Genomic DNA, 23,547 nt, shown 5'->3' with positions numbered 1-23,547 from the left:
CAGCAAGAACATCACCTGGGACAGTGTCCCTTTCACCCCCTCTAGCCTGTATAACATCTTGCCAAAAGTGAGTAAACGGGGGGGGGGGGGGGAAAAAGTGTTGCCCACTATCAAGTTTTGCCTTAAAGCCTGCCTGAAAGTTTCAATTCTCAAACTAGAAAAGATTCATAAGAACACCAGAAGAAAATGTGACCACTTGGACAAAGTATAATGGGCAAGTATCACAAGACTTCTTATAAGCATTAAATATCACAAAACTGCCACAAGATTACCAAAGTTATTTTACTGGTGAGAAAATAGGACATAAATTAGGCAACTTGCCTAATGACTTAAGTTTTAAGAGCCATGGTTAAAACTTCTTTTTAATGGTGAGTTACATTTCCTAAACAAAAGTTGACCACATTACCCATCTGAGTTCTCAAGAGCACCCGAGCAAGAGGGATAGCTTCATTTCAACTGGCAGCTAGCTTCCTCCAAAGCTTTTACCTCCCTCAGTGACAAGTCACTGTATTTCTTGTGGGAGAAGTGAGAACTTTCTGTATATGCTTTCCACATTACAGGCATCATGCACGATTTGAGAACGGTATCCAGAAGACCATAATATTGGACATGTGAAGGATATCCATTATGCAACTTACTGCTCACCTCAATTAAAAAAAAAAGTCTACTGCATACCACTCAAAAGGCTAGAATTCAAAGTTTTCAAATGATCTTTGTAAAAAAATTCTTCACAGCAGGCAACCAGAGTCAGTCTTCATACATTTGGACATTCTTTCTAGGGCGTCTTGGAATAAAATGCTAGTCTATACTAGTTACTGAGGCCCTTGATTCAGAGCACCCAAAATAAACTGAAAGGAAACTACCCAGCTCTCTGAAGAGACAGAAGGCAGGCAAGGTCAAGCCAGCAAGAGCTCATGGCATTTGATAAAGTATTATATACCAGTGTTCTGGCTTCACCTTTCCTCAAGAGAGGCCAATTTTAAGATAAGCTTTTTCCACCACCACTTACAGATGAATGTAGACCACTGCACAGCTTAATTTCTACTTTCCAACCCACGTGCAAAAGACTGCCAAATAACTGGTAATCTTGGCAACACAGAACAGAAGAATTCTTTGCAAGTTCAGTGAAGAAATGCAATCATGGACATGGGCAATCAGCCACACCTATAGCATCGCTGGAATGCTTAAGCAGTAGCCTCAAGTTTGCATTCACTGGTATCTGCTCCCAGTTCAGTCCACATTGTGATGTAAAGGCAGGTGAAAGACACCTACTATCTTGCCTATATACCACAACTTCACTTTTAAGCATGCTTTAAGCATCTAGTCCGAGATATTTTGTTCTCACTTCATAATGCATTTCCCTAACCCATGATGATCTTGCCTCTGTTCAGCAATACTGCAGTTTAAGTTAAGCGTAGGGTGTAAGAAAGCTGCCTTCTGCATTTAACATTTGCAACTGTCAAGAGCCATTTTAAAAATAATAAAGTCAAGGTTCTACTCACCAGTTTGATCGCTACGTATTCATTGGTATAGAGATTTTTTCCTGTGGGGGGGGGGGGAAAAAAGAGAGAAAAAAAAAACTTGAAGTACTGCATTTATGACAGACGATTTCTAATTTAAGAGGTCAAGCATGATAACAGTCATTATTCGACATTGAAGGCAAACAGCAATTTTGAGGTTACAATGGGCAGACTCAAAGCAAGCTTGTTTAATACATATTAAATACAATTCACCAAGCTAATATACAAACATCGTATTAACAGTAAAGGTACCAAAGATTTCAGCGCATGGATGGATACAAGCACGAATGCTCTGAAAAGAGTTGATATTCAGAGATATTTCCTGGACGTGCTATGGTTTGTCATATGAACCATGGTCAAAAAAAAAACTGATTAGGTGACTAGCTGATATGCTGCAAATTTGTTTGCAGTAGAAGAGACTAAGCTAATAAGGTGCTGGAGTAATTTCTTAATTGTGGTTTCAGCATAAAATGTTTCCTGTAAGCTAAGAACCACTCACAGTTGTTGCTCTACCACTTGAAAGCCAAGATCTAGGGGAGATATCTCTACCTGCTACCATATAAAAAAAACCCTGACAGCTTCACTGTTGATGAGCATGCTACCTTTTGAACTCTGCCAACACATGAGCACATTGTTTGAACAAAGCTATGTCCTGTACAACAGCACAAACACTACCCTTGGCATAAGAGATCAGCAAAACTCAGTGGCAAAATATTCATATAACATATTGCCTGAATTATTATTTACTACAAGATAAGAATGTGCCACTGCAGAAAGCTAAAAAGTGTTGGGACTTCAAACAAGAATATGCCAGTTTTCTTGAGGACAAGAAAGAAGCAACATGCTCAAGTAACTGAAACTTGTTAACAAAAATGTCCCGCAATGGAAAAAAAAAGTTTCTAAAATTCTAACTTCTCCTGGACTTGTTAAGCATTCACTTTGCAGTTTCTGGAATAAATAATGTATTCAGAGTCTAAAGAATGACCAGTTGCATCACTAGTGGCATGCTGAGTGTCAGCTGAAATTTCTAGGTACTTGGACAACCCTAAAGTGGATATTAGGTAGGGAATGCTGGTCACCCCATCTCCATATTTCTTCCTGGGCATGCATGCTTTAAGGGAAGAGAAAATGGGAAGAGTCCGCAGATTCAACAGAGAAAGATACAAAATAGGCACTTTCAATCCCTAAAATCCTGTTCATCGGAGGTTATTTGCATGTTCTAGTTAAGAACACAATTTTAAAGCCAACTTGACAAAAAAGTGCAGCAGCCTAGCTGCCCAAGCTGATGTGGCAATGAGAGGTGTCAAATACACCACTACGTTAAAATGCTGCTATTTTAAAAGCTTCAGCAAAGCATGCCTAGGTAACATGTCACAAGTAATTTGCAATGCTCAAGCATTTTCCAAATTACAAAGATGGATCTTAATTACAAAGATGGACAGAGCTGGAAGTCTCAACCTAGCAAAGTAACTAGCTACATTGTTTATTGATAGCTGTGAAGGAACAGACAGTTTGAGAATAGGAAATACTGTTTGTGTGGATTTGGAACACTTCCTCTAACACAAGCACCAGGTTCACAAACCTTCAAACCCAGCAACAGAATTATTTTAAGGTAACACAAAGCTTTTAAAAAAGCTATTGCATGGTAGTTTTTAACTGCTTTACCTCTAGACTCACTTCTTCAGCTGCAGTACTTGATTTGTGGCTGCAGAACAAACCAAATACTAAGCTCATTTCCCATTAACGTACCCGGCCACAAACTTAGTCATGTGAAATGCTGCACAAAACAAGCACCGTGTTCAAAGAAATTAAACTTAAAAAAAAAAAAAGAAAGCATAAGCTTGGTCTCCTTTTAAAAAAAAGGAAAATCAATATTAATATTGATAAATAAGTGAGAAAAACTGGTCACTAAGTGCTTTGGTATGGATTCCGGAAACTGTATTTGGGCTGAAGTTCTGAACATTTGCACCTGTATCTTCCACTAATGACCCTTGATTGCTAAAGGAAATACTTGAAATACTATACCAGTGGTTCTCAACCTTTTTGAACTGAGGCACCCCTCACTGGATGGGAGGAGCCCATCCATAACTTCTGTGAACTGAGTGGCATCCAATTTCAAAAACTAATTTCAGTGCTTACTTCCTTGCCTACCATAGAGATCCTGCAGTGGGGACAGGATCCTCCATGCAGGGACAAGCCTGAGCCTGATCTTATCTACTTAGTTTATCTTCTTATCTCTTCACACCTCAGAGTACCCTTTAAAAGCAGCACCCCTGGGTGACCCGACATCCTGGTTGCAATCGCTGAATTATACCCATTCTAGTAATTCACACAGCCTTGGACATCGATGCCAAATCCCTTAATTCTCAAGAGACATACCAATAACATTCAGCGACTCTAACCCAAATCAGAACTTAAGCCTAATAAAGGCACACGTATGCATCTGTTGAGCTGCCTGTTCAACTCTGCCAAACTTCAACCCATGTTATAGTTAGACAGTACTGGATTTACATACATAAGGTTTCTGAATGTTAGGTTCCATGCAAACACCCCACCAAGCCCAAATAATAAAAAGAACATCTAATAAAAGTACCAACCTTGTCCCCTTTCCCTCCCTTCATTTGGATAAACAAATTAGTGTAGATTCAAATTCCTTTCCACTGCAGGTTATACAGCCTGGTCTCTGCTCTTCACCTTGTATTAACATAAATTTGGGCTGGGTACTTTAAACATTCTGACTGAGTGGGAGAACAATCCTGCATTTCTACTGAACACTTTAAGTAGGCAAAACTGTATGCCAAGGAGATTTAGAACACTGTATTGCAGACTGGGGATTCAGTCAAAAATGCCTTGTACAGAAACTTCAGAAGAATACATCCAGGACCGTAATGATTTTTATGAGAGATAGCAAAGACGACAAGGTGCTAACATGCCAGTGCTACAAGAGTACGATACTTTTTGTGCTCGAATGTAATCTCTTTGCTCAGTGGTGTTCACCACCTCCACCCCACAGGGCCCTGTCATCTGGCCCACAGGACTCCCCACAGCAACTGGAATAGCTTTGGAAGCCATAGCAATTGAAGTGGCCACCACTCCCCCACAGCCCAATTTCTGAACTCATGAAGCCAGATTACATGATCCCACACATCAGATGAAACAGTAGGCAGCACACAGACCTGCTGTGTCTAAATCTAGCACGCAGGGCCAAACTAGGCCAGCATGCCAGATTGCATCTGCAGACTGACCCCCCTGCACTGGATCTAGCCTGCAGACTGACCCTGTCCACAGGACAGGTCTGCGGGACCTGAAAGTTAAGGGCCACAGTTTTAGGTAATCACACTGAGGTCTAGCTGCTTTTCATGGCACGTGTTAAATCAATCAATCAATCAATCCAAGCAGTGCCACATAGGTATGAAATGCAAAGGCTAAAACTAGGAGTTTGCCACCAATTACAGTATACAGATTTTAAAATGTGCACATTTTTATTCCCATAATAGATCACTACATTTTGGGCATCCCAAAAGAAGTTTTCATTACAAATATATAAAACTTCCTTAAAGCTGTTTTGGGGAGACCTAGAAATGGAAAAACAAGGTCACTATAAACCCAGAAAACAAAATTACTATCAGTATCTTATTTATATTATACTATACACCTAGGATTTTCAGATGTGTCTAGCAATCCAGAAGCTCAAGGCCCAATGGAAAGAGACAGACTCGCATAATCTGTTAAAAAAAATTAACATGCAAGTCCAACATGTCAAAAGGTTGCTTAGAGCTGCAGCACCTTCTACAGATACTTATAGCCAACTATAATAGAGAAAAAACAAGTTACAAGTATGAGAAATTGCACTTAATGGTGCTCTACATAAAAGATTCCATTTATAACTGAAATTATAATTGTATAGGATGGTTTGGATAGGGATGATCCTATCTCAGGGAGCAGGGGGGTTGGACTAGATGACCTCTGGAGGTCCCTTCCAGCTCTACTTCTCTATAATTCTGTAAATCACACCACATTCTTCAACCAATACTGCTTTTGAAAACTCACAAGTCTCAAGTCCTTGAAGCAGTTACTGTATTTTTATTGTTTTATGCAGTACACAGTACAACTTCAGAGCAATTCATAGCACCTGAGCATCCAACTGTTACTAGTTCAACTGTTAATTGTGGTTACAGCTGCACTAGAGACTGTAGTGCTGTACAGAAGTAATTGAGATACCTTGGGTACCAGAAATTTTCTTCAGGTGGCATTACAGAGCTCAGTGCAGGATACAAAACCAGCCTGAAAAGCAGGGTGCACGAGCCCATGCATTCAGCAACCAAGCTAACTCAGCTATCACTAGACAACACTGCAGACTGCAAAAGATGCATCGTGTCTTATCTGGAGAATCCAAAGAGGATTCTTCCCAAGCAGACTGATGTGATATCACCTTCATTTTTATTAAAAGTCTCCACACTTCTTTCTGCAACTTGTGAAAAATTTATCCCCTCCAGTTAAGTTTTCCAGGGCAGTGGTCAGGGGGGGTCATTCGGCCCCCTGCCAGAAAACAAACCTGATCTCTGGCCTGAAATTAACTAGCTTCTCAAAATGAGAGGATTAAAATTAGGCTCACCCTAATTTTTCTGTTGTTCAATCTATTTGTGCTCTTCATCTATGAATGATTCAAAATAAGAATTGCTATATTGTGCTCAATTGCATTTAATTCTGGCTGCTAGGTTTATTTTTAGGGTGAGTTAGTTAATTTTTTTAAGTCCAGGTTTTTGTCACAGTTTCAGTATCCATGGTGTTCGTGTGCTTACTTCTCAACAGCCTCTAACCGGGGTGCTTTTTGGTATATGGAAAGCATTCACAGTCTTGTCAGCTGCTTCCCTTGTATGGTATTAAAGACACAATTAATGCACTCATATCACCACCTCATTAGGTGCATTAACCACATGCCTGCACAGGTGTCAGTAACCAAAATACAGGGACTGCTACTGTTCCCTGAATAATAAACTTCAACTAATTAGGTCGTGTGAGAGATTATTGTAAGTTTTTTGCCCTTCTGCTCATGAACTTCCAAATGTGGCCAAATGCAGTAATGTCTACTCAAATCTAACAATCCAGTGTCCCTGCTGTTCTCCAAAGCATTCCTGAACAGAATCAGAGCACCATTTAATGTTTTCGTTGGTGTCGCTGTTGCTATTCCAAACAGGGTCAATAGCTAGAAAACTGGAAAAAAGACAAATCCCAACAACTTCATTCTGCTCCAACTCACAGTTTTCCTATACACAGCAGACTTTTCACACCCCTCAGATTGTGTATATGCTCCACACTTCAGGGATGTTGAGAAGAAAAATCATTAAACAGTCTAACACACCCAGATATAAATACTATATATAAATATAAGATACAAAGGTTCTATGTAGGGACCTTTGTGGGCGGTACTGCATGGAGATGAAAGCAGTTCCAAGGAGATGAAACCCAAGTATCTGTTAGAAAGGGAAACAGGCATCCTTAATACCAAAAGCACGTGCAAGTCAGCAGCCAGGTTCAAAGAGGGCAGCTAGCTCCCAGGTAGCTGGATCCAGTGGCGCCGCAGCTTTGAGTAGGCACCAGGAACAGGATCCGCACTTGGTTCAGGTCTACACTTAGGTGTAGAAGCAAGACTTCTTAGTCAAGTGTATACCTTTTTCCTTCCATCATTGACCACCACAGTATCTTAACAAACCTCAAAGTACAGAAGCAATTAAATGGATCAAAAAATTTCATTAGTGTAGCTTACTCTATTCAAGCAGCTTGTTTAAAAACAAAAACACGAATCGATTTGCTGGTATAAGCTACAATTTTCATTAGGAGCATGGTGGCTTGCTAGGATAGCTTATACTAGCTTATCTATACCAATGACAGGCAAGGTTCTTTGGGTAGATGTGGTATCTTTAATTAGACCAACTGAATAGTTGGAAAAAAAGTTCTTGGCAAGCTTTCAGGTGCAATCACCCTTCTTCAGGCATAGGGAGTCTCTGCTGTCTGTTGGACTGGAGGATACTACATGGGAAAACAATTCAATCAACCTTTGGAATGGCAAAAGCTTGGGTGATGCAGTAAGATGCAACAGGCATAATGACCATCTATCACACTGCAGTAAGAATCTCATTCGCAACCATTCTGTACAGCAGCTTATCTATCCTTTGGCACTAGCTTTAATAATGGAGTACAGGGCTGTCCAGCTTCTGGGCTGCATGGTCGACAAACCATGGGGCAAAAAGCCACTCGCTATGCCCATACCCACCCCCAGCCTCAGAACCCCTGCCACGCATGCAGCACAGGGAAGTCCACCCCATCCCACTGTATCATTTTAGGCCCAGAAGCAGGGACAGGAAGGAACAGGAGAAGCCCAGAGACCCTGGATGCTGCTGTGGCAGGAACAATGTCAGGAGCCCACAGACTGCATGTTAACCCCTTGCAGGCCACCAGCTAGACAGCCCTGACCGTACAAATTTAGCAGTGCTGGGTTTGGTGTCATTTTTAAAGCAGATGTCTCCAGCTTGGACTTTTAATATAGTTAAATCTTCACCATATGAAACGACAAGCTCCAGTTTACTCACCTGTCACTACCCTGCCAGTCACACAAACTGAGCACTGTTCCTGTCCAACACATGACCCAATTAGTTGAAGTTTATTATTCCGGGAGCAGTAGCAGCCCCTGTATTTTGAGCTAGCAGCAGGAATCTGAAGTTTGACAGGAGGCAGCCCTGAGTTCAGGGAGGTGCTTTCTGATAGCTCTGTTCAATTCTGCTCCGATTTGTTGAGGTACAAGATGTGGGAAAATAAAAATTTCCCATCTCTGTTTTGCTTAGTAGAGTCTGTCCTTGGCTTGCTGCCGCAGTAAGTAGCCCTTCCATTAGCACTGTTTATGAATCACCTCCAGCATCTTGCCTGAAGCATGTTACTGAACTGCTCCAGATGGGGCAGCCAAAATGGCTACTCCCATATCAAAAAAGACCTTTTGTTTCCAGGAAGATGGATACAGCTAAGAAATCTTGGATTCCCTGTTTTCCCATCTTGTGGTTTTCAATCTGAGATCATACCCTGAGATCCCTGTCCAGCAACTGGTGTTTGTTGACTCAGCGTTGACCGTTAACAATAGAGAACACCTCCCTTCCCCCCAAACAAAAGGTGAATAATTAGTTCGAATACAGAAGTCTGTCAGGACAGGACTGAATTCATGCCATAAAGCATGCACATCCCCACCCACACGCACCCCCGCTTAGGAATGGGTTAATTAGTATTCAGAGTTGTAATGGCTTATCAAATACAGATGTTAAAAACCTCAAACCTTAAAGCAATTGTGAACGCTTCCAAGTTTGCTAATTAGCTTTAATTTATTCTGTACTATTAAATTCCTTAAGTGAAGCAAAAAATCTAACCAAAAGGCCAATTTGTCACAAGCATGTTCCCCAGTGCTGTAAAGGTTTCAGATGAAACAATAGTTTAAAAAAAGTCTTTGTGCCCAACCTGCTCAATGGTTACATAGTGAGAAAGAACACAATCTCACATTTTCAGAAGAAATCAGTTTGTTGCTGAGCATAGCAAAATAATCTGTTTCCATCAAACCCTGATCTCACTTTCCATGAACGTGCCATGAGTCATCGATATCAGAAAGGTGAAACTAAAGCAGTGTTTATAAGCTCAGCTTGGAAAAGAACACGAACACCACTTAAAAATCTCTACTGCAGGTTAGTTAATAGCCACCTCCATACTGATTTGGAGCAAAGATTTACCAATGCAAAAATGCAGTCATAATAGCTTGAAAAAAATTCCAAGGACTAGGCTGACATGAAGACTAAGCTTTTAGAGATGTTATCCTGGAGAATGCCACGCAGACTCTGCATGCTCAGTCCCAGAAACTGTTTAAAGCAGCAGCAGGCAATTACTTGGGTTGGAGGGACACTTAGGGAGATTTGGTGAGCTGCTGTGGGTCAAGTCAGCAACCCCATCACCCCCTGCAACAGCTCATCCAAACTCCCTAAATGGTCCAGGGGTACCAGACAGAATGGGTGAGTAGGAATTTCAGAGAGATGGGGTGGGACCTTCGCAGGCAGAACTCGCTCAGCCAGGTGCGTGGGTTGGGGTCACAAGCAGGCAGGGGCTAGCATCTGGGAGACACCAGGATCATGGGGCAGTGACAACATGTGGTCAGGCAAGGGAGCAGATCACAGATCTGCCCAGGCCCCAGCCCTGTGCCATCACCATCCCACGATCCTGTTCCCAGCCCCGGCCTTGCCTGCAGACCCATCCCATGAGCCCAGCTAAGCATGCCCTGGCCTGCAGGCATCCCTGGTAGTGGGAGTAGGGCAGACAGGCCGGGTCTGGTGGTTGTAGCAGTGACACTAGCAGTGGTAGCTGCAAGGAACTTATGCCACTGGGAAGCCCAGTCTAGCCGTCATGCAACCCCAACCCCACTACATCCCCAGAAAAAAGAGCAATTCTGCTGCAGGCTCTCAGTTCCTTGCAACAGGTCAGAACATTTGTAACACTGAGTTCCTAACACCTTGTGCTGTGGCTACTTGTCCCCAGGGAATGCCCATATCACATGCCCTCTGGCACATGGCAGGTTATCCCAGGTAGACTTTTATTTATATATATATTATTATTATAAATGTATTTATATCATTTTACTTGCATGCTGCAATTCCAGTGTAGCAGCCTTCAGCGGCCCCACAGCCCTAGATTCCAATAACCAAGGTAGGGACTTGACATTATAAAAACCAGTAGAATGTCATATGTGCAGGCAAGGTTCCCAAGTGAAATGGCAACCACTTTTGTTGCCTCCAAAAGCCTTCAGCTGGGTGGCCTAACCAAGGTCCCGCTTTGATTTGATGAAGTCAAGATGTTCTCGGTTGACACCATTTAAAGATCCTCTACTTTGGCAGAATGTCCCCCACCAGTGACTGGAGGCTTAGTGTTAAGGCCTTCCATTCAGGTCAGAACCTTTGATTCTGGCCTCTCACACTTGGGTTTTACTTTTTTCTTTGTCCGTGTCTTTGTTAAATCTAGTATTAAGGCACTGGGTTTAGCGATGATACTGTTTACATTTGGGCAGCACCACAAAATGTCAAACATAACATACAAAAAAGTGCTAAATTAACCATTTTAATGAACGTAGTCATGTTCCTGACAAAAGGGAGGAATAATTTTCAGGGACCCTTAACACTTGTGTACATCCCACATTTGTTTTAAGTTCTCCTTATTATCACCTATGGACAACAGTGCCTCCTGAATGCAGTTTGCTGAAACAGCTCTGTACTCAGCTAATACTAGGCAGAACACAATGCCTCATTGTTGAACAGTATTTAACAAGATCTGTCCTGTTCATATTTAAAAACAGGACCTCAATTCAAGAAGTTCACTCCTCACCCCCAAATCACTCATCTTGAACATTGTTTGCAGTACATATGCCTGAGCAGGCTTCTAACCCACTGTTAAGTCGCCAATTATTAACATTTTGCAAAATGCTAGGAACAAAGCCAAAACCTTGGAAGCAAGAGAGACTAGACTCTGGATATTCTCTACCTAAAGCTATAACCATCAGCTTGGTGGGATATAACAACTAATACAGAACAATTGCAGGAAAGGATGGGAAGTTTTATGTTCCAAAGCAGTTTGACAGTCCCCTTTACCCCAAGAAAACAAAGACCCAGTTAGACTAGCATCAGAAGTTCTAGTGAAATCGATATTTGGGACTGATGTTTATTTCCAAGTCATACAATTAGCTCTAGTGCATTTTAGTGGTAAATACAGGAAACTGTGAAATATGTAAGATAAAAAAAGAAATCTACTTCAGTAACTGCTGACTGGTGCTGCAAAAAGGCAGTCCTACATATGCACTGCATACAGCATGCAGCAACTTACAGATGACTTCCCACCCCTTCACTCTGGGGCAAAAATCTATTCTCTGCTAGTTTAAAATCCTAGCTCCATTGAAATTTGGCCTTTGGCATCTGTTTACCAAACATAAAATGTCAAGACGCCTAGTACAGTGAGTCAGGCTCTAGAAATGGGATTATTCCATTTACCTTACAAAGACTCCCGGGGGGGAGTGGAGTGGCATGCACCCAAAGTATGTTATCCAAGTCTTTCACATTCAGGTATTAATGTATATGGGTTCTTCTGAAAAACTTCATGACAAAAGCAGTGGCAAAGATGTACTCAAAAGCCTTTATATCACATTTACACTTTTGTTCATATGCACCATCTCTCCACTTCATAGACATTTTAGTTCTGTGCTCCTAAACGTTGAAACGAAAGGCTCACTAACCAATATTTTATGCACGCATCTCTATGCCCCAACTTTTTTGGAAGCCACTGGCAATCTCTCACCTACACTCACCTAAGTTCAAAGGAACTGAAATTACAAAAGAATCTACACCTCCCACTTCCCACAGCTGCTTACTGTACTTTGAACTACAAGACAGGCAAAAATCCTGGTTGAAAACACTTAAAAATAGTTTAGGTTGTAAAAGCTATTTAAGCAGCTTGACAATTTTTCAGCAAAATTAAAAGAAATTCAAGACAAAATACAGACGAGAAAGAGCTTAAAATTGCAATTATATACCACCCAGCCAGCAGCTTGTTATGATGTTTTAAAATGAACCAACATGCAGCCAGTATTAGAGATGCTATGTTTTTTGGTGAAGATACTTAGGTCAGCCTACTTGGTATAAATGCCTTTCAGCATTCTCAGGCCTGCAAGCAGAACAGTCCAGTTCACTCAGATGTACAAGCTAGACTACGGGTGTTTTACTGCAAGTGTCTTATTTATAGTAAGCCGGGAAGAACAGCTACGCAAGCGTTCACAAGAGACTGCATGCAACCTAATCCCCAGCTGGTCCAGGAACACAAAACAAAACAGAGATGCAACTGCTTAAACAAAAGCAGAAACAGCACAAAACAAAGCAAGAAGGACAGCCACAAAACACTCCTTCCAAGCTAAAGATGATTCTCAAAAGTTATGCTCTTTGAATACAAGCAACTACCATCACTGAAGCTATTTGAGGATGATGTAAAAAATAACCAGTTTTCCTTCTTAAGACCCAAATGCAACTCTGTTACCAAACATGTTCTTTATTCTGGATGACTGCAAAGAAGACTAAAGATGAAAAATGCAAGTACTTGTCCTTTTTTTCTTAAATCTCGAGTAACACAACTTCATGAAAGGTGTATAGGGACTATATACAGGACAAAGCCTTCACCAGATTTCAAAAAGTTTTTTCTAGGATCATTCAGAATTCACATCTTTGGCTAGATATGCCATGTACTTATTTGTGCGTCTGTAAATATTCCTAACAATGGAACGTATGTAATCTATTATATACCTTACTACATTTTTTTAAATAGCTGAAAAATTAAATCTGGGCATTTGAAAACTTATTTCAATATGCATCAAATTTCACAGATTTTTCTGTTGGTTTAAACATCAGAACAATTTATCTTAAATAAAAAAAACAAAAGCCACCTAAGCGCCTTGCTATTTCTTGGCTCAGACTTTAAAATTCCACTCATGAAATATAAATTAAAGAATTATAATTCTAGCCAGTAATGGATCTGTGTTCTTACCTAGTCGTAGCTCTCCAAAGTTGCCACACCCTATCTTCTTGCCCACTCTGAAGTTGGGTCCCACCATAAGTACACCAGAGGATGTAGTGGAACTTGATGGTCGAGAACTATGCCCACTCCGCCCTGCCATTCCTTTTGTTGTCCGCTGCCTTTCATCCTTCTCCCGGTTAGAATGGTCCATGGTCTTACAATGAAAAAAATCTCTGCCAGTGGACTGGCAGAACTGAATTGGGAGTATGCACTCTTCTCCTTAGCATAGAAATATTATATATACATATATATATCCAAAAGTATCACTGAGTCAGGTTACAACAGAGTCATAGAAATGTATGGAGTTCTTTTGGCACCATATTCAGGTTCCTAATGCATCTCCCCAGCATACCACATGGTTGATTACCTCCAGGAGAAGTCAGCAAGGCAGGTCTTTTAGAACCTAAAAGAAAGAAGGAAATACGAGATTGCAAGAATTAAATCAATTACAAATTCATATTCAAGTACCAACCGTTAAAGACACACTCTGGACAATTTCCAGGAAGCAGTATTTAGGTTGCAGAAAAATTAATAGCTTGGGATGTTCACTAGATCACTCTTTTCAATTACAAGATCCAACAGCATGAAGAATAGATGACCCTGGCTATCTACTCAGTTTTGAAACAAGCCTGCCAAAATGAACTCCTAAGACTAAAATGCAAACATTTTTAAAAGTTAGTTTTAGCTTGTTATAAGCTAACAAACTACGCTTAAGTTGGTCAAGCTCAATTGTGTGTGGAAAAAAAAAAAAATCAAGTAAAGGGCAAGAAAAACCAACTCCAAATGAAAGGGTTTTTTTTTTTAATTATTTAATCAATGCACCTTACTTCATTCATTTGCAAGTGTTTATACTTTTAAGGATTGAAAAGATCTACACATTCCTCAGAAGAAAGGTGCTACCCAAGAATTTAGTTACATAGTTTTCCTATTCATTGACCACAGCACAGAAAACAAGTCCCACTTTATTCAAATTTTAAGTACAAATTTAAACCAACCCTGGCTAATTCATATTAGTGAATTTGTGACTTACTCCTGCTAACTCCCAACTCTGTTGCAACCTGAATAAAGGTTGCAAGCTAGCAAACAACCAAAATCAACCCGATGCTTAAAGGTACAATTTACTACACCCAAACTGGGAAAGGTGAACTTATGTCAGAACATACTAGGACATACTATGGACAGACAATAAGCTACCTTGAAGAACAGGTTTTTAAAAAGTTAGCTAGTCATTAGTAAGCATTCAAGATCGCATACCCTTCACTTTCAGAAAGAAATGGTGCATTGTGTGCATCAGGGGTGCACACATTTGCATTTTGCTAGTTTGAAAGGCTCTACTACAAGAAAAAACAGGGACCTACAAAAAAAGTTCTGAATGTATAAAAGTGGTAGTCCTACTTTTGCATGCAGACTACTGAACCCTAAAATCATTCCTTAGACTGAGGAATTTGATAATCTTGGGATGGCAATCTGTATCTCCGTGGCAAGATGGGTGTTTTGCTATTACACTAATTGCCCACTCAGAAATCAGTTCTTGAACACAGTAAAAAACTTTATGGCTAGGGACAGAAGTTACCCATAAACCAGTTTAAGTGATCAGAAACTGGTTTAAACCTGTAACAGAACAGATGTGCAGTGCACATAAACAAGTTTCAAAATGGCTGAAACTGGTTTAAGATAAACCTGGTTGAATGTAGTAACAGACTTAACTGATTTGGGTCAAACAGGTTTATAAAACTTCTGTCCCAGACCCCTTCCTGGTTCAAGTTAAATCACAGTCCCCCAGCACGCTTTCCAGCCCTGCACTGGGCTGGACTGTCTGCTTCAGCAGAGAAGGGATGGGGGGGGGAGCAGGGACTGCCCCCACACCCCAAACCCCAGCTGGGGACTGGGGCAGGGGGGAGAGGGGGTGTTTTCCCCCGAGTACAGTGCCACCCTGCCCTGCTAAAAAAAAAACTTACTGTTGGGTTGCAACTGTGGACTCCAAATCTCAAAAGCACCTAGAAACAGGAAGAGGAAGTGACGAGCAACCCTGCAGAGTCCTGCTGCTGTGACTGTGGACTGCAAAACCCAGAGATTTTGGAGGCAGCAGGAAGAGGAAGCGAACACACAGCCCATGCTGGCTATGTGCCAGAGAGCCATGCTGTAGCACCTCCCAGCTTCTGGCCTGAGTCACTGCAGGCATCTGGCTACATTTCCTGAATCAAAAGTGGATCTGTCCAGTTGTTTCCCAGTTTAGTCTCTGCATCTTAGACTAACCTGCAAAGGCTGAATCAATCCAGCCTCAGGCTTTTTGACTGTCTGTACTTAGCCAAAATGAACTGAAGAGTGCACATACCTGGCAGCACTGACTCTACCCCAGGAATTATACAAATGGGTTCAACACACTTTTTGGAGCTGCCAAAACCTCAGCAGTATTCCTGCACTAAATGAAAGACTGCCTGGTGTACTGTGGGATGCAGTAGCACCTAAGCTGCTTAATGGTGATATAGCACAAAATTTGCTTGCACCTGGATTGACCACAGTTTGGGTCATAGAAGAGACAAAGGAAGTGAGCAGGAAAAAATGTGACATAAGAGAGTTTAGAAGATTCAACAAAGAAAGGTCAGAAAAAGTCAGTTGAAGGTGACTTAGAGTTCATTTAGTTGTTTTGTATAAAACAGGACAAGGCATAAGAGAGAAGGATTCCTTCCGCCGACAAAAAAATAAAGCCACACCCACACACATGGGTTCCTTATGGATTACCGGGAATTTATAAAAGATTTCAGGAATGGCTAAAATATTCCGTCACCTCTTTGTATCCTATATAACCTGGTTTCAAGATGACCAAAGTCAGAATGTCAGGGGAAGCAGAAGACTTAACCAACGAGCAGCATGAACAAACAGAATTAGATGTTTACCGAAAATTAGATTAAATGCCTTACCCAGTCTCCAGTCATGCTACTCCCAGATACCTACATAGCATGTAAGGTGAATAGCAATGCCTCAGATGAACACCTTGAGCAAGCGAGAAAATTCAAGTTCTGATTATGGATCTAGAACACATTTCTGAACTACCACTTTCTCTGAAAACTGGGATTTCCAAGATAGAAGTCAGCTACAACAGAACAGCTCTGAATCTTTCTGTGCATCGTTATTATTATTATTTAGAGTCTACGAAGATACAACCCATTAGCACGTGGGAAGACACAAGCTAACCTTAATATAGTCAGAGATCCTCTCTCATGTCACCCTCACAATGAGATACTGCCTCCGGAAAGCAAGCATTCATGCTAATTATCCAAGGACACCCACAGAGCATACATATGAAGAAGAGGCAGAGAACATTTCAGCAATTGTCTGAGCTGTGAAAGCCTACATTAAGAGTCGCACAGAAGAGATTCCAGACTTGCCATAACTATCATCTGTCCATGCTCCTTATCTTAGTGTACATATATCTTGGTTTTTGTTGGTTCCCCCCCCCCACAAAATCTGACCCAATTTTCTAGCCAGAACAGACTAGTTCTTTTAGCTCTCAGCAAATGCTTCCCAGTAGTATTGGGAACTTCCTTCACCATCCCAATGTAAGTCATCTATTGATCATCATCAAGTCACATTTTCACCCTCCTCTAGTTGCATGGAATCCATTTCTTTGAGCATTTTCCCAGCCTGTTATAGATCAAGGAGCACCATTTCCCAGGGTCTGACAGGTTTACTTGTCCCTATGCAGGCAACTGGATGTTTATTAAAAACAAAACCAAGAAAAGCCCCAAACCCTAAAACCCCTCTGCTTCCATGCATACTTTTTTTTTTACCCTCAAGTACACATAGTGCTCCCTTGTTCCTGCCAGACAGAGCAGAAATAGGCAGTTGCTTCCTTCATAGGATGTTACAACTCCCACCATTTGCAACGTTACTAGGGGAAAAAATCTACTCACCCCTGGCAAGTGGAAAACTTTCCAAGTAAGGCCCTCTCCCCAAACTAAATCAGTGAAGTGTCAGGTTTTATTTTCTAGTTCTTATGGTAGTACCTGTATCTGCCAGATGCAACTGGTGAAAATAGGCTTGCAGACCAGAACACACGAAGTGCCTTGGTCACTGAATAGGGAACATTTAGATAGCTTCTAGGCCAGGCCTAGAAGCTATTAGGCAACAAAGATTGCCAGAGACAGTAGCTGAAGATGCTAACTCACAGCAGCAGCCAAGCAGAAGCTACCTTCTGCCAGCAGGGCTACACTACTTCAAAAGGTACAATCATAGTTATGCTGACAGAACTTTGAAATATAGCAAGACTTAAGATTACAACAGTTAAGTAGACGCAGAAGGAAGATTATAAAGCTGGAATTTTACTCAGAAAGGCTGTTCTGTCAGCTAAAGCAACAGAAAAGCACAGGACTTAGATTGGCAGCCCTTGTACCAGTATAAAAGCAAAGTCTGAAATGTTTCCAACACACCCACATCTTGGACTGGTTGGAAATATGGATATTCTCCTCCCTTATTTGTCGTTAGTGTTAACAGAGGTATTAACTGGAAGCACTGGCTGTTTCTCTTTTCATACCCAGTGCAGAAGACTCCACAAAAAGGCCAGAGGGTTATTGTAGACCTCTGTCAATAGCCAAGTAATTATTTCAACTGAAGCAAGCAAGGGCGGTGTCCATGTAACACATGTTGTTGGCATCTAATAAAAAGTAGATCCTTAAAAATCACAGTAGTACAGATTATTAAAAGGCTCCCATTAGGTGAGCAGGAATATGCAGTAGAATTAAAGCAGTTTATGGAAGCAATACAATCTTCAAGTATCAAGATCTAATACAGTACAAGAGTCTTCCACAAATCCCTTCAAGTAGAGATGCATACATGGTCTGATATCGATCGGATTGGTACCAACATAAAGAAAATTGGCTGTATGGGAAAATCAGCCCAATGCAGCCGATAATTTGGCTGATAAATACCTGTGCGTGCACGCAGCCACAGTGCAGCATGTAGGCAGCAAGGAGCAGAGCCAGGCAGCTTGGAGAGCTGCATTGAGCTGGTAAGTCTGTTGTGGTAGAAGAGGGGGGAGCGAAGGGGTGTGGGGAGGGGGGAAGGGCACATCAAGGCCACCACAGTGAGGGAGGAAGTGGGGCTAGGGAAGACGTTGCACATCCAGGGTGGGGCGAGGCGCGGGATTGAGCTACAGCTTGTCTGGGGAGGGGGGCCTTGGATTAGCATGGGGCAGGACAGGCAGGCTGGGGCTGCACCAGGCTCTTTTCGGCAAGGGCTGGACTTGGGGAAGGCAGCAGTGGCACTGGGAGGGGGCCTACAGAGGGGGTTGCAGCTAACCCAAATTTCGCCATAGCCTCCCTCCCAGCACCATCACTGCCCGCCCAGCACAGCCCCAGCTCAACGCCCTGCCTCCACCCAAGAGCCAGGACTGTGCCAGACGGATGGCAGCAGCACTGGGAGGGGGGGCTATGTGGGGCTACAGCAGAATTTGGGCTGGCTGCAGTCCTGCTGTAGCTCCCTCCCAGCGCCGCCACCCGCCCCAAGCCCAGCCCCCATTGCCAAGAGCCCAGTGCAGCCCTGACTCCAGCACACAGCTGCAGCCCCCCTGCCCCACCCCACCCCACACAGATCTGGGGGCACATGCCCCCCCCATGCCTTCCCGGGATGCAAACAGCAGTAGGAGCTGCCCCCCGCCAACAAGCCATGGCTCAGTCCTGCGTCCCGCCCCACCCCAACTGGACAGCACCTGCTCCAGCCCCTGCCCCACAGCCTCCCTCACCAGGCCTTGATCTGCCCCCCCACTCCCCTTCCCTTCCACCACAAAAGATGTACCAGCTGCACACAGCTGTATGAGAAATGGGATCAGTATCAGCCAATATGTCTCCTTAAAAAGCGGCTACTGGTATCAGCCTCCAAAATCTCTACTGGTATACCCCTGCCTTCAAGTGATCAAAATTTCTCCAGATGCAGGGGAGCAATTAAACAGGTGACAAATACCAAAACTGGTTTAAAAAAAAAAAAAAAAAAAAGCAAAGAAACTTTTACTTCTCATTTTGTGAGCATCTTGATCGTCTATACCCCTTCTCTGATAAAGAAGTAAATTAAAACAAAACAAGAGTAGAAAGGTTGGCCACACATTTGCTAAAATGATAAAAGGACATTGTTTAGAAACTGGCTGTATTACAGCCAGAATGGCAAGTTAACTGCATTAGCACTGATTGTAAAGTTGATCATCAAAACATACATCTCTGCATTAGCTCCACACAAAAGTTAATCCCAGACTGATGTCAACTTCATGGAAACTGCTTTGTACCACTGACTGCACACCCAGTACGATCTCTCAGCGGCCTGCAGGCAAACAAAAGCATTCAACTCAAGTTCTACTGAAGACAGAAATCAAGGACAAAAGCAGAATGCCCTTTCCCATTCACTATTCTGAGCACAGCCTAGAAGAGAAGTTATATATAGGTGAAGGTGTGCACATTTTCAATAGTGGTATAAAGTTAAAGCAATACAAGCTTGTCAAGGCACAAATCTTTCACCACTGCATAAATCTTTAAAAATACCATAGGTAACTCTCTGGGGGCAGACATTTTTGTTTATCTTATAAGGTAGCTATCTATTCTGCATTAAGGATTCCAATATGCACAATAGCTGTATTAAAGAGCTTTTTCAGAACACAATGAACAGTAAAAGGGATTAAATAACTTAATATTATTGTGGCTAAACAATCCAGTGATTACCTCTGACAGCCACAAGTATCATTCTTAAACAAAAGCAGTTAATGAAGCTGCAAAAGTTCTGGAACCAGTTTCTGGCTATGCCCAGAGTTCTGGCAAGTAACCACAGCCAGTAGAGATTTAACCACAAATCTAAGACAGTTTTGGCACAGCATCCTGACAGAATTATTAGGGAAATTGCTTTAGAAGACTTAAAATAAAGGTCAACCAGTTAAAAAAAACAAAAACAAAAAAAGACAATGACTACTGCCCTCTTCTCTGATACTGGTAAGGACCTAGGGAACTCCTAAAGAAATGCAGCACTCAAGCAGGATTAGAATTTAAAAGCCACCCGCTTGCCAAAATCTGAAACAAACTATTCGGTGAAGGTCTGTGCCTAGTAAGAGTTAGTTTTCTACTGGATACCTCAGCTCCATCCAAGTCAAATAGGTTTTAATACACATCTCCACTTTCTCTCCCCATACCAAAGCTGTCTTGCACAAACAGTTCTTTAATCCCTTTTGCAATGTTCAGTTTGGATCCTTCCTCCAGTTTCTTACAATAGGCTTTTCATGCACAAATAACTTTAGCTTAACTTCTGTTTAGCCAAGAGTAAGTCATCCGAATCTCCCACTTGCATAGCCTGAAGTTAAATAATCAAGACGAGAACCCAAAGGGAAAAATGCACTTAAAATACTGAAATGAGAACTACAGTAAAAAGTTTTGATGTGGTCTTTTTGTGTACACAAGAAAACTTCAAGCACAAGTGTCACCAGGAAGCCCAACCAGAGGTCAACCTTGCAAATAAGCTCATTTTTTATGGTCCTTTTGAAGGGGAAAAAAAGTAGGCTTATGTATCAGAACAATGCAGTAGGTATCTTTCCATGCTGGGATTAGATAGGGTCAGGCACAATATGGTCTGCAGGCCACATCTGGCCCGCCAGGCCATTCTTGCTGGCCCATGAGACACCTCCAAAAAACAATTATTACCTGTCCACAGCTACTCCTCTGAAAACCAGCAGGAGGAGGGCTTTCAGAGGTCACACACCATTGGACTGGGCAGGTTTTGTGCCTACAGCTCCATGGGGCTCCCAGAAATCCATGTAGAAGAACCAGGCATGATGGCACACAACTCAACAGCCGGTGAGTGGGTAGGAGAGCTCCTATCTGCAGTGCCAGGAGCCCCACATGGAGGAACAGAGACGGCATGGAGCCAGCCTGGCCTCACCCAGTGGTATATGGTCCCAGCTGCAGCAGCTGGAGCCCCATGTGCTGGCACAGAGCCATCCCAATGGCATGTAACTCCTGAAAGGAGAGCCAAGAGCCAAATGTGGCGGCACAGAGCCCACCTGGCCCAGTGATGGGAGTGTGTGTGAGGGAGGTGTGAAGTTTGGGGTCAGGGAGTGGACACCCCCTCTTTGACTTCTGCATGGCACATAGTCCCCACTATTGGCAGCAGCAGGCCCTCAAGGCACTCATGTCCATGAGAGGCAGCATTCCCCCATAGCACATAGCTCCAGCTGAGTCCTGGGAGCTGCACATGGTGGCACAGTGCCAGCCCAGTGGTTTTGCATTCCAGATGTAGTAACAATGGTTGGCCATTAATATAACAATGATACATATTACATCAAATAAGTTTCTAGGGAGAAAAATATTTTATTTAAATAAGAGAAAAGGTAGTAGATTATAAACACCGAGGATAAAAATTGCATGACTAATCGAAAGATTAGTCAGAACACTGAGGCTTAGGTTTTATTTCCTGCCACTTGATTACTTTTTTCATAATGGATTTTCCTTCCTACCTTTTTCACCCACCAACCACTCAACAAGACAGTGAAGAGTGTAAGCAAGGCAGAAAAGATGTAAGTTATGGTGACTTACTATTACACTTCAAACATTAATGCTTTATTTTTGTTGGCAGAAAAAGTTACAACCCACAAAACCTAGCTCCTACAGGCAATGTCAAATTAGGCTTCCACACGTATGCAAAAAACAACAGTGAGAGAGAAGACAAACAGCAAGCCTGTTACACAGTGCTAGCTAAGTTGTGTGCCCAGACACACAAATCTATAGGGTAGGAAAATCAGCACATCATAAACCCCCCAAAATGCACATCTACTCTGACAGCTACGGACTTATCATTAAAAATAAGCAAAACTTAGGGTGTAGATGCATGCAAATGGATTGCTCCAAAATGTCACCAATTGTGAAGCAGTTCACAGTTGTGCGAAGTACTGTGGTTCCGGCACCAGGGAGCGGGAGTAAACACCCAGTGAGTGCAGCATGCTTTGCAGTGGGAAGGAAGTGTCTTGCTTTGGGAACCCCGGGTGGTTGACCTGTACAGGGGGCGGTGTTACTCTAGAATAGGGGTGCTCAACCATTGGCTCGTAAGCCAGACATGACCCGAGGCACCAGGTCTTCCAGCCTACAGAGCTCTCCATGGGTACATGTGAAGCCCCACAGGCCAAATCCCTAAGTGCCCATTCCTAGCGTGTGGGACTGGGCAGAGGTAACAACGAGCCCTGAGACCTAAGCCAAATGTGTAGAGACAATGCAGAGCCTAGTCCAGTGTATGGGGTCTAATCCGGATGATGGACTGGCCTCATATCATTCATTGGCTTGCAGGGCCAAAATGTTGAGCATCACTGGTTTAAACCTAGTTCATTTATTTTCAGGCTGTTGATTACTTGCCTCACTCAGGCAGGAGAGGTAAAAGTGGGGAAAGAGGAAAGGTGGGGGATGTAATTCTTGAACCTGTGCTTTCTGGTTCCCAAGGCTGGGGCAGGGCAGGGTGCATAACAAATGGGCTATGCTTGAGTGAGGAGTAAAGACACAAATGCTGATTAGAAAGAGGATTTATTGAACAAGCAGGGCAAAGAAGCTCACTAATAGGGCTGTGCGAAGCTTCGGTAGCTTATTCGATCTGGAGGAGATTCGGCCCGATTTGGCAACCAAATCAGAATTGAATTGGGAGAGCAATTAAAAACTGAATCAAAATCGGAAGCCTCCAAATCCATTTGGAAAAGATTCAGAGATTTGGCCATGGACTAAACAGGCAGCAGTCCTCACCACACTGGACACAGCTGCCTCCAGCTGGTTCAAAACAGTACATGATTTTCCAGGTACACTGTTGAACTGTTCCAGGTGGATTTAAACTACTTTAAAACAGGCTTCTATGTCTGTCCACTTCAGGTTTAAATTGCATTTAACCTATTCTAAGTGTTCTGTGTCTCCATAAAGTTGATTCCACTTGACAAAACAGGGTTCCCACTTCACCCTGCATAGGTTTACCTTACATCAACTATGGCTGGCTACTATCCAGACTATAGGTCACAGAAAAATAGGAACTTAACCACAAAGCTTCTATACTCCTTCCACAAAAGTAGCACATCATTATATAAATAATCAAAAATAGATTTGTGGATTTCCTTAGCAAGAATAACCTACAGTATTTAACTCAGCTTTTCCATTCATGAAAAACACATGGCTGTCTGACTTGCTGCAAAAATTCATATTTTCCCATGAATTATCTCCATTGAAGAGAAAGGTTTAGAAAATAGGTTATGCTCAAAAGAACCAGTGTTACTCTCTTATTTTATAAATTTCTGCAGTCTTACCTGAGACCTGAATCTTCAGTCAACAAGAAGTTTAACTGGTTATATGCTCATTTCTATTTGTACAGGAGATCACTTCTACTTACTGCCAATGGATGCAAT

At 42.3% G+C, this 23,547-nt stretch overlaps 1 protein-coding gene across 6 annotated transcripts in view; it reads right to left on the bottom strand.

The window, feature by feature from the left end:
• The window catches only part of CSNK1G1 (casein kinase 1 gamma 1), a 171,075-nt gene that overhangs the window by 104,225 nt on the left and 43,303 nt on the right, over positions 1-23,547 (bottom strand). For 4 of the 6 annotated variants that reach the window (XM_090029370.1, XM_090029372.1, XM_090029374.1 and 1 more), the window contains 2 exons: positions 13,122-13,554; positions 1,503-1,543 (listed from right to left, as the gene is read on the bottom strand). In XM_090029370.1, coding sequence (XP_089885496.1) covers positions 1,503-1,543; positions 13,122-13,302 — 222 coding nt within the window. In that variant the 5' untranslated portion in view covers positions 13,303-13,554. Of the gene's footprint in view, positions 1-1,502; positions 1,544-13,121; positions 13,555-23,547 lie in introns of those variants that run through there. The other 2 variants (XM_090029376.1, XM_090029373.1) reach the window with 2 other exon arrangements.

This window comes from Crocodylus siamensis, chromosome 15, assembly GCF_052110815.1.
Source record: "Crocodylus siamensis isolate JL-2025a chromosome 15, ASM5211081v1, whole genome shotgun sequence".
NCBI classification, from domain to species: Eukaryota; Metazoa; Chordata; order Crocodylia; family Crocodylidae; genus Crocodylus; species Crocodylus siamensis.
Note: the sequence above shows the minus strand (reverse complement) of the source record. Positions and strands in the feature narration are given on the sequence as shown.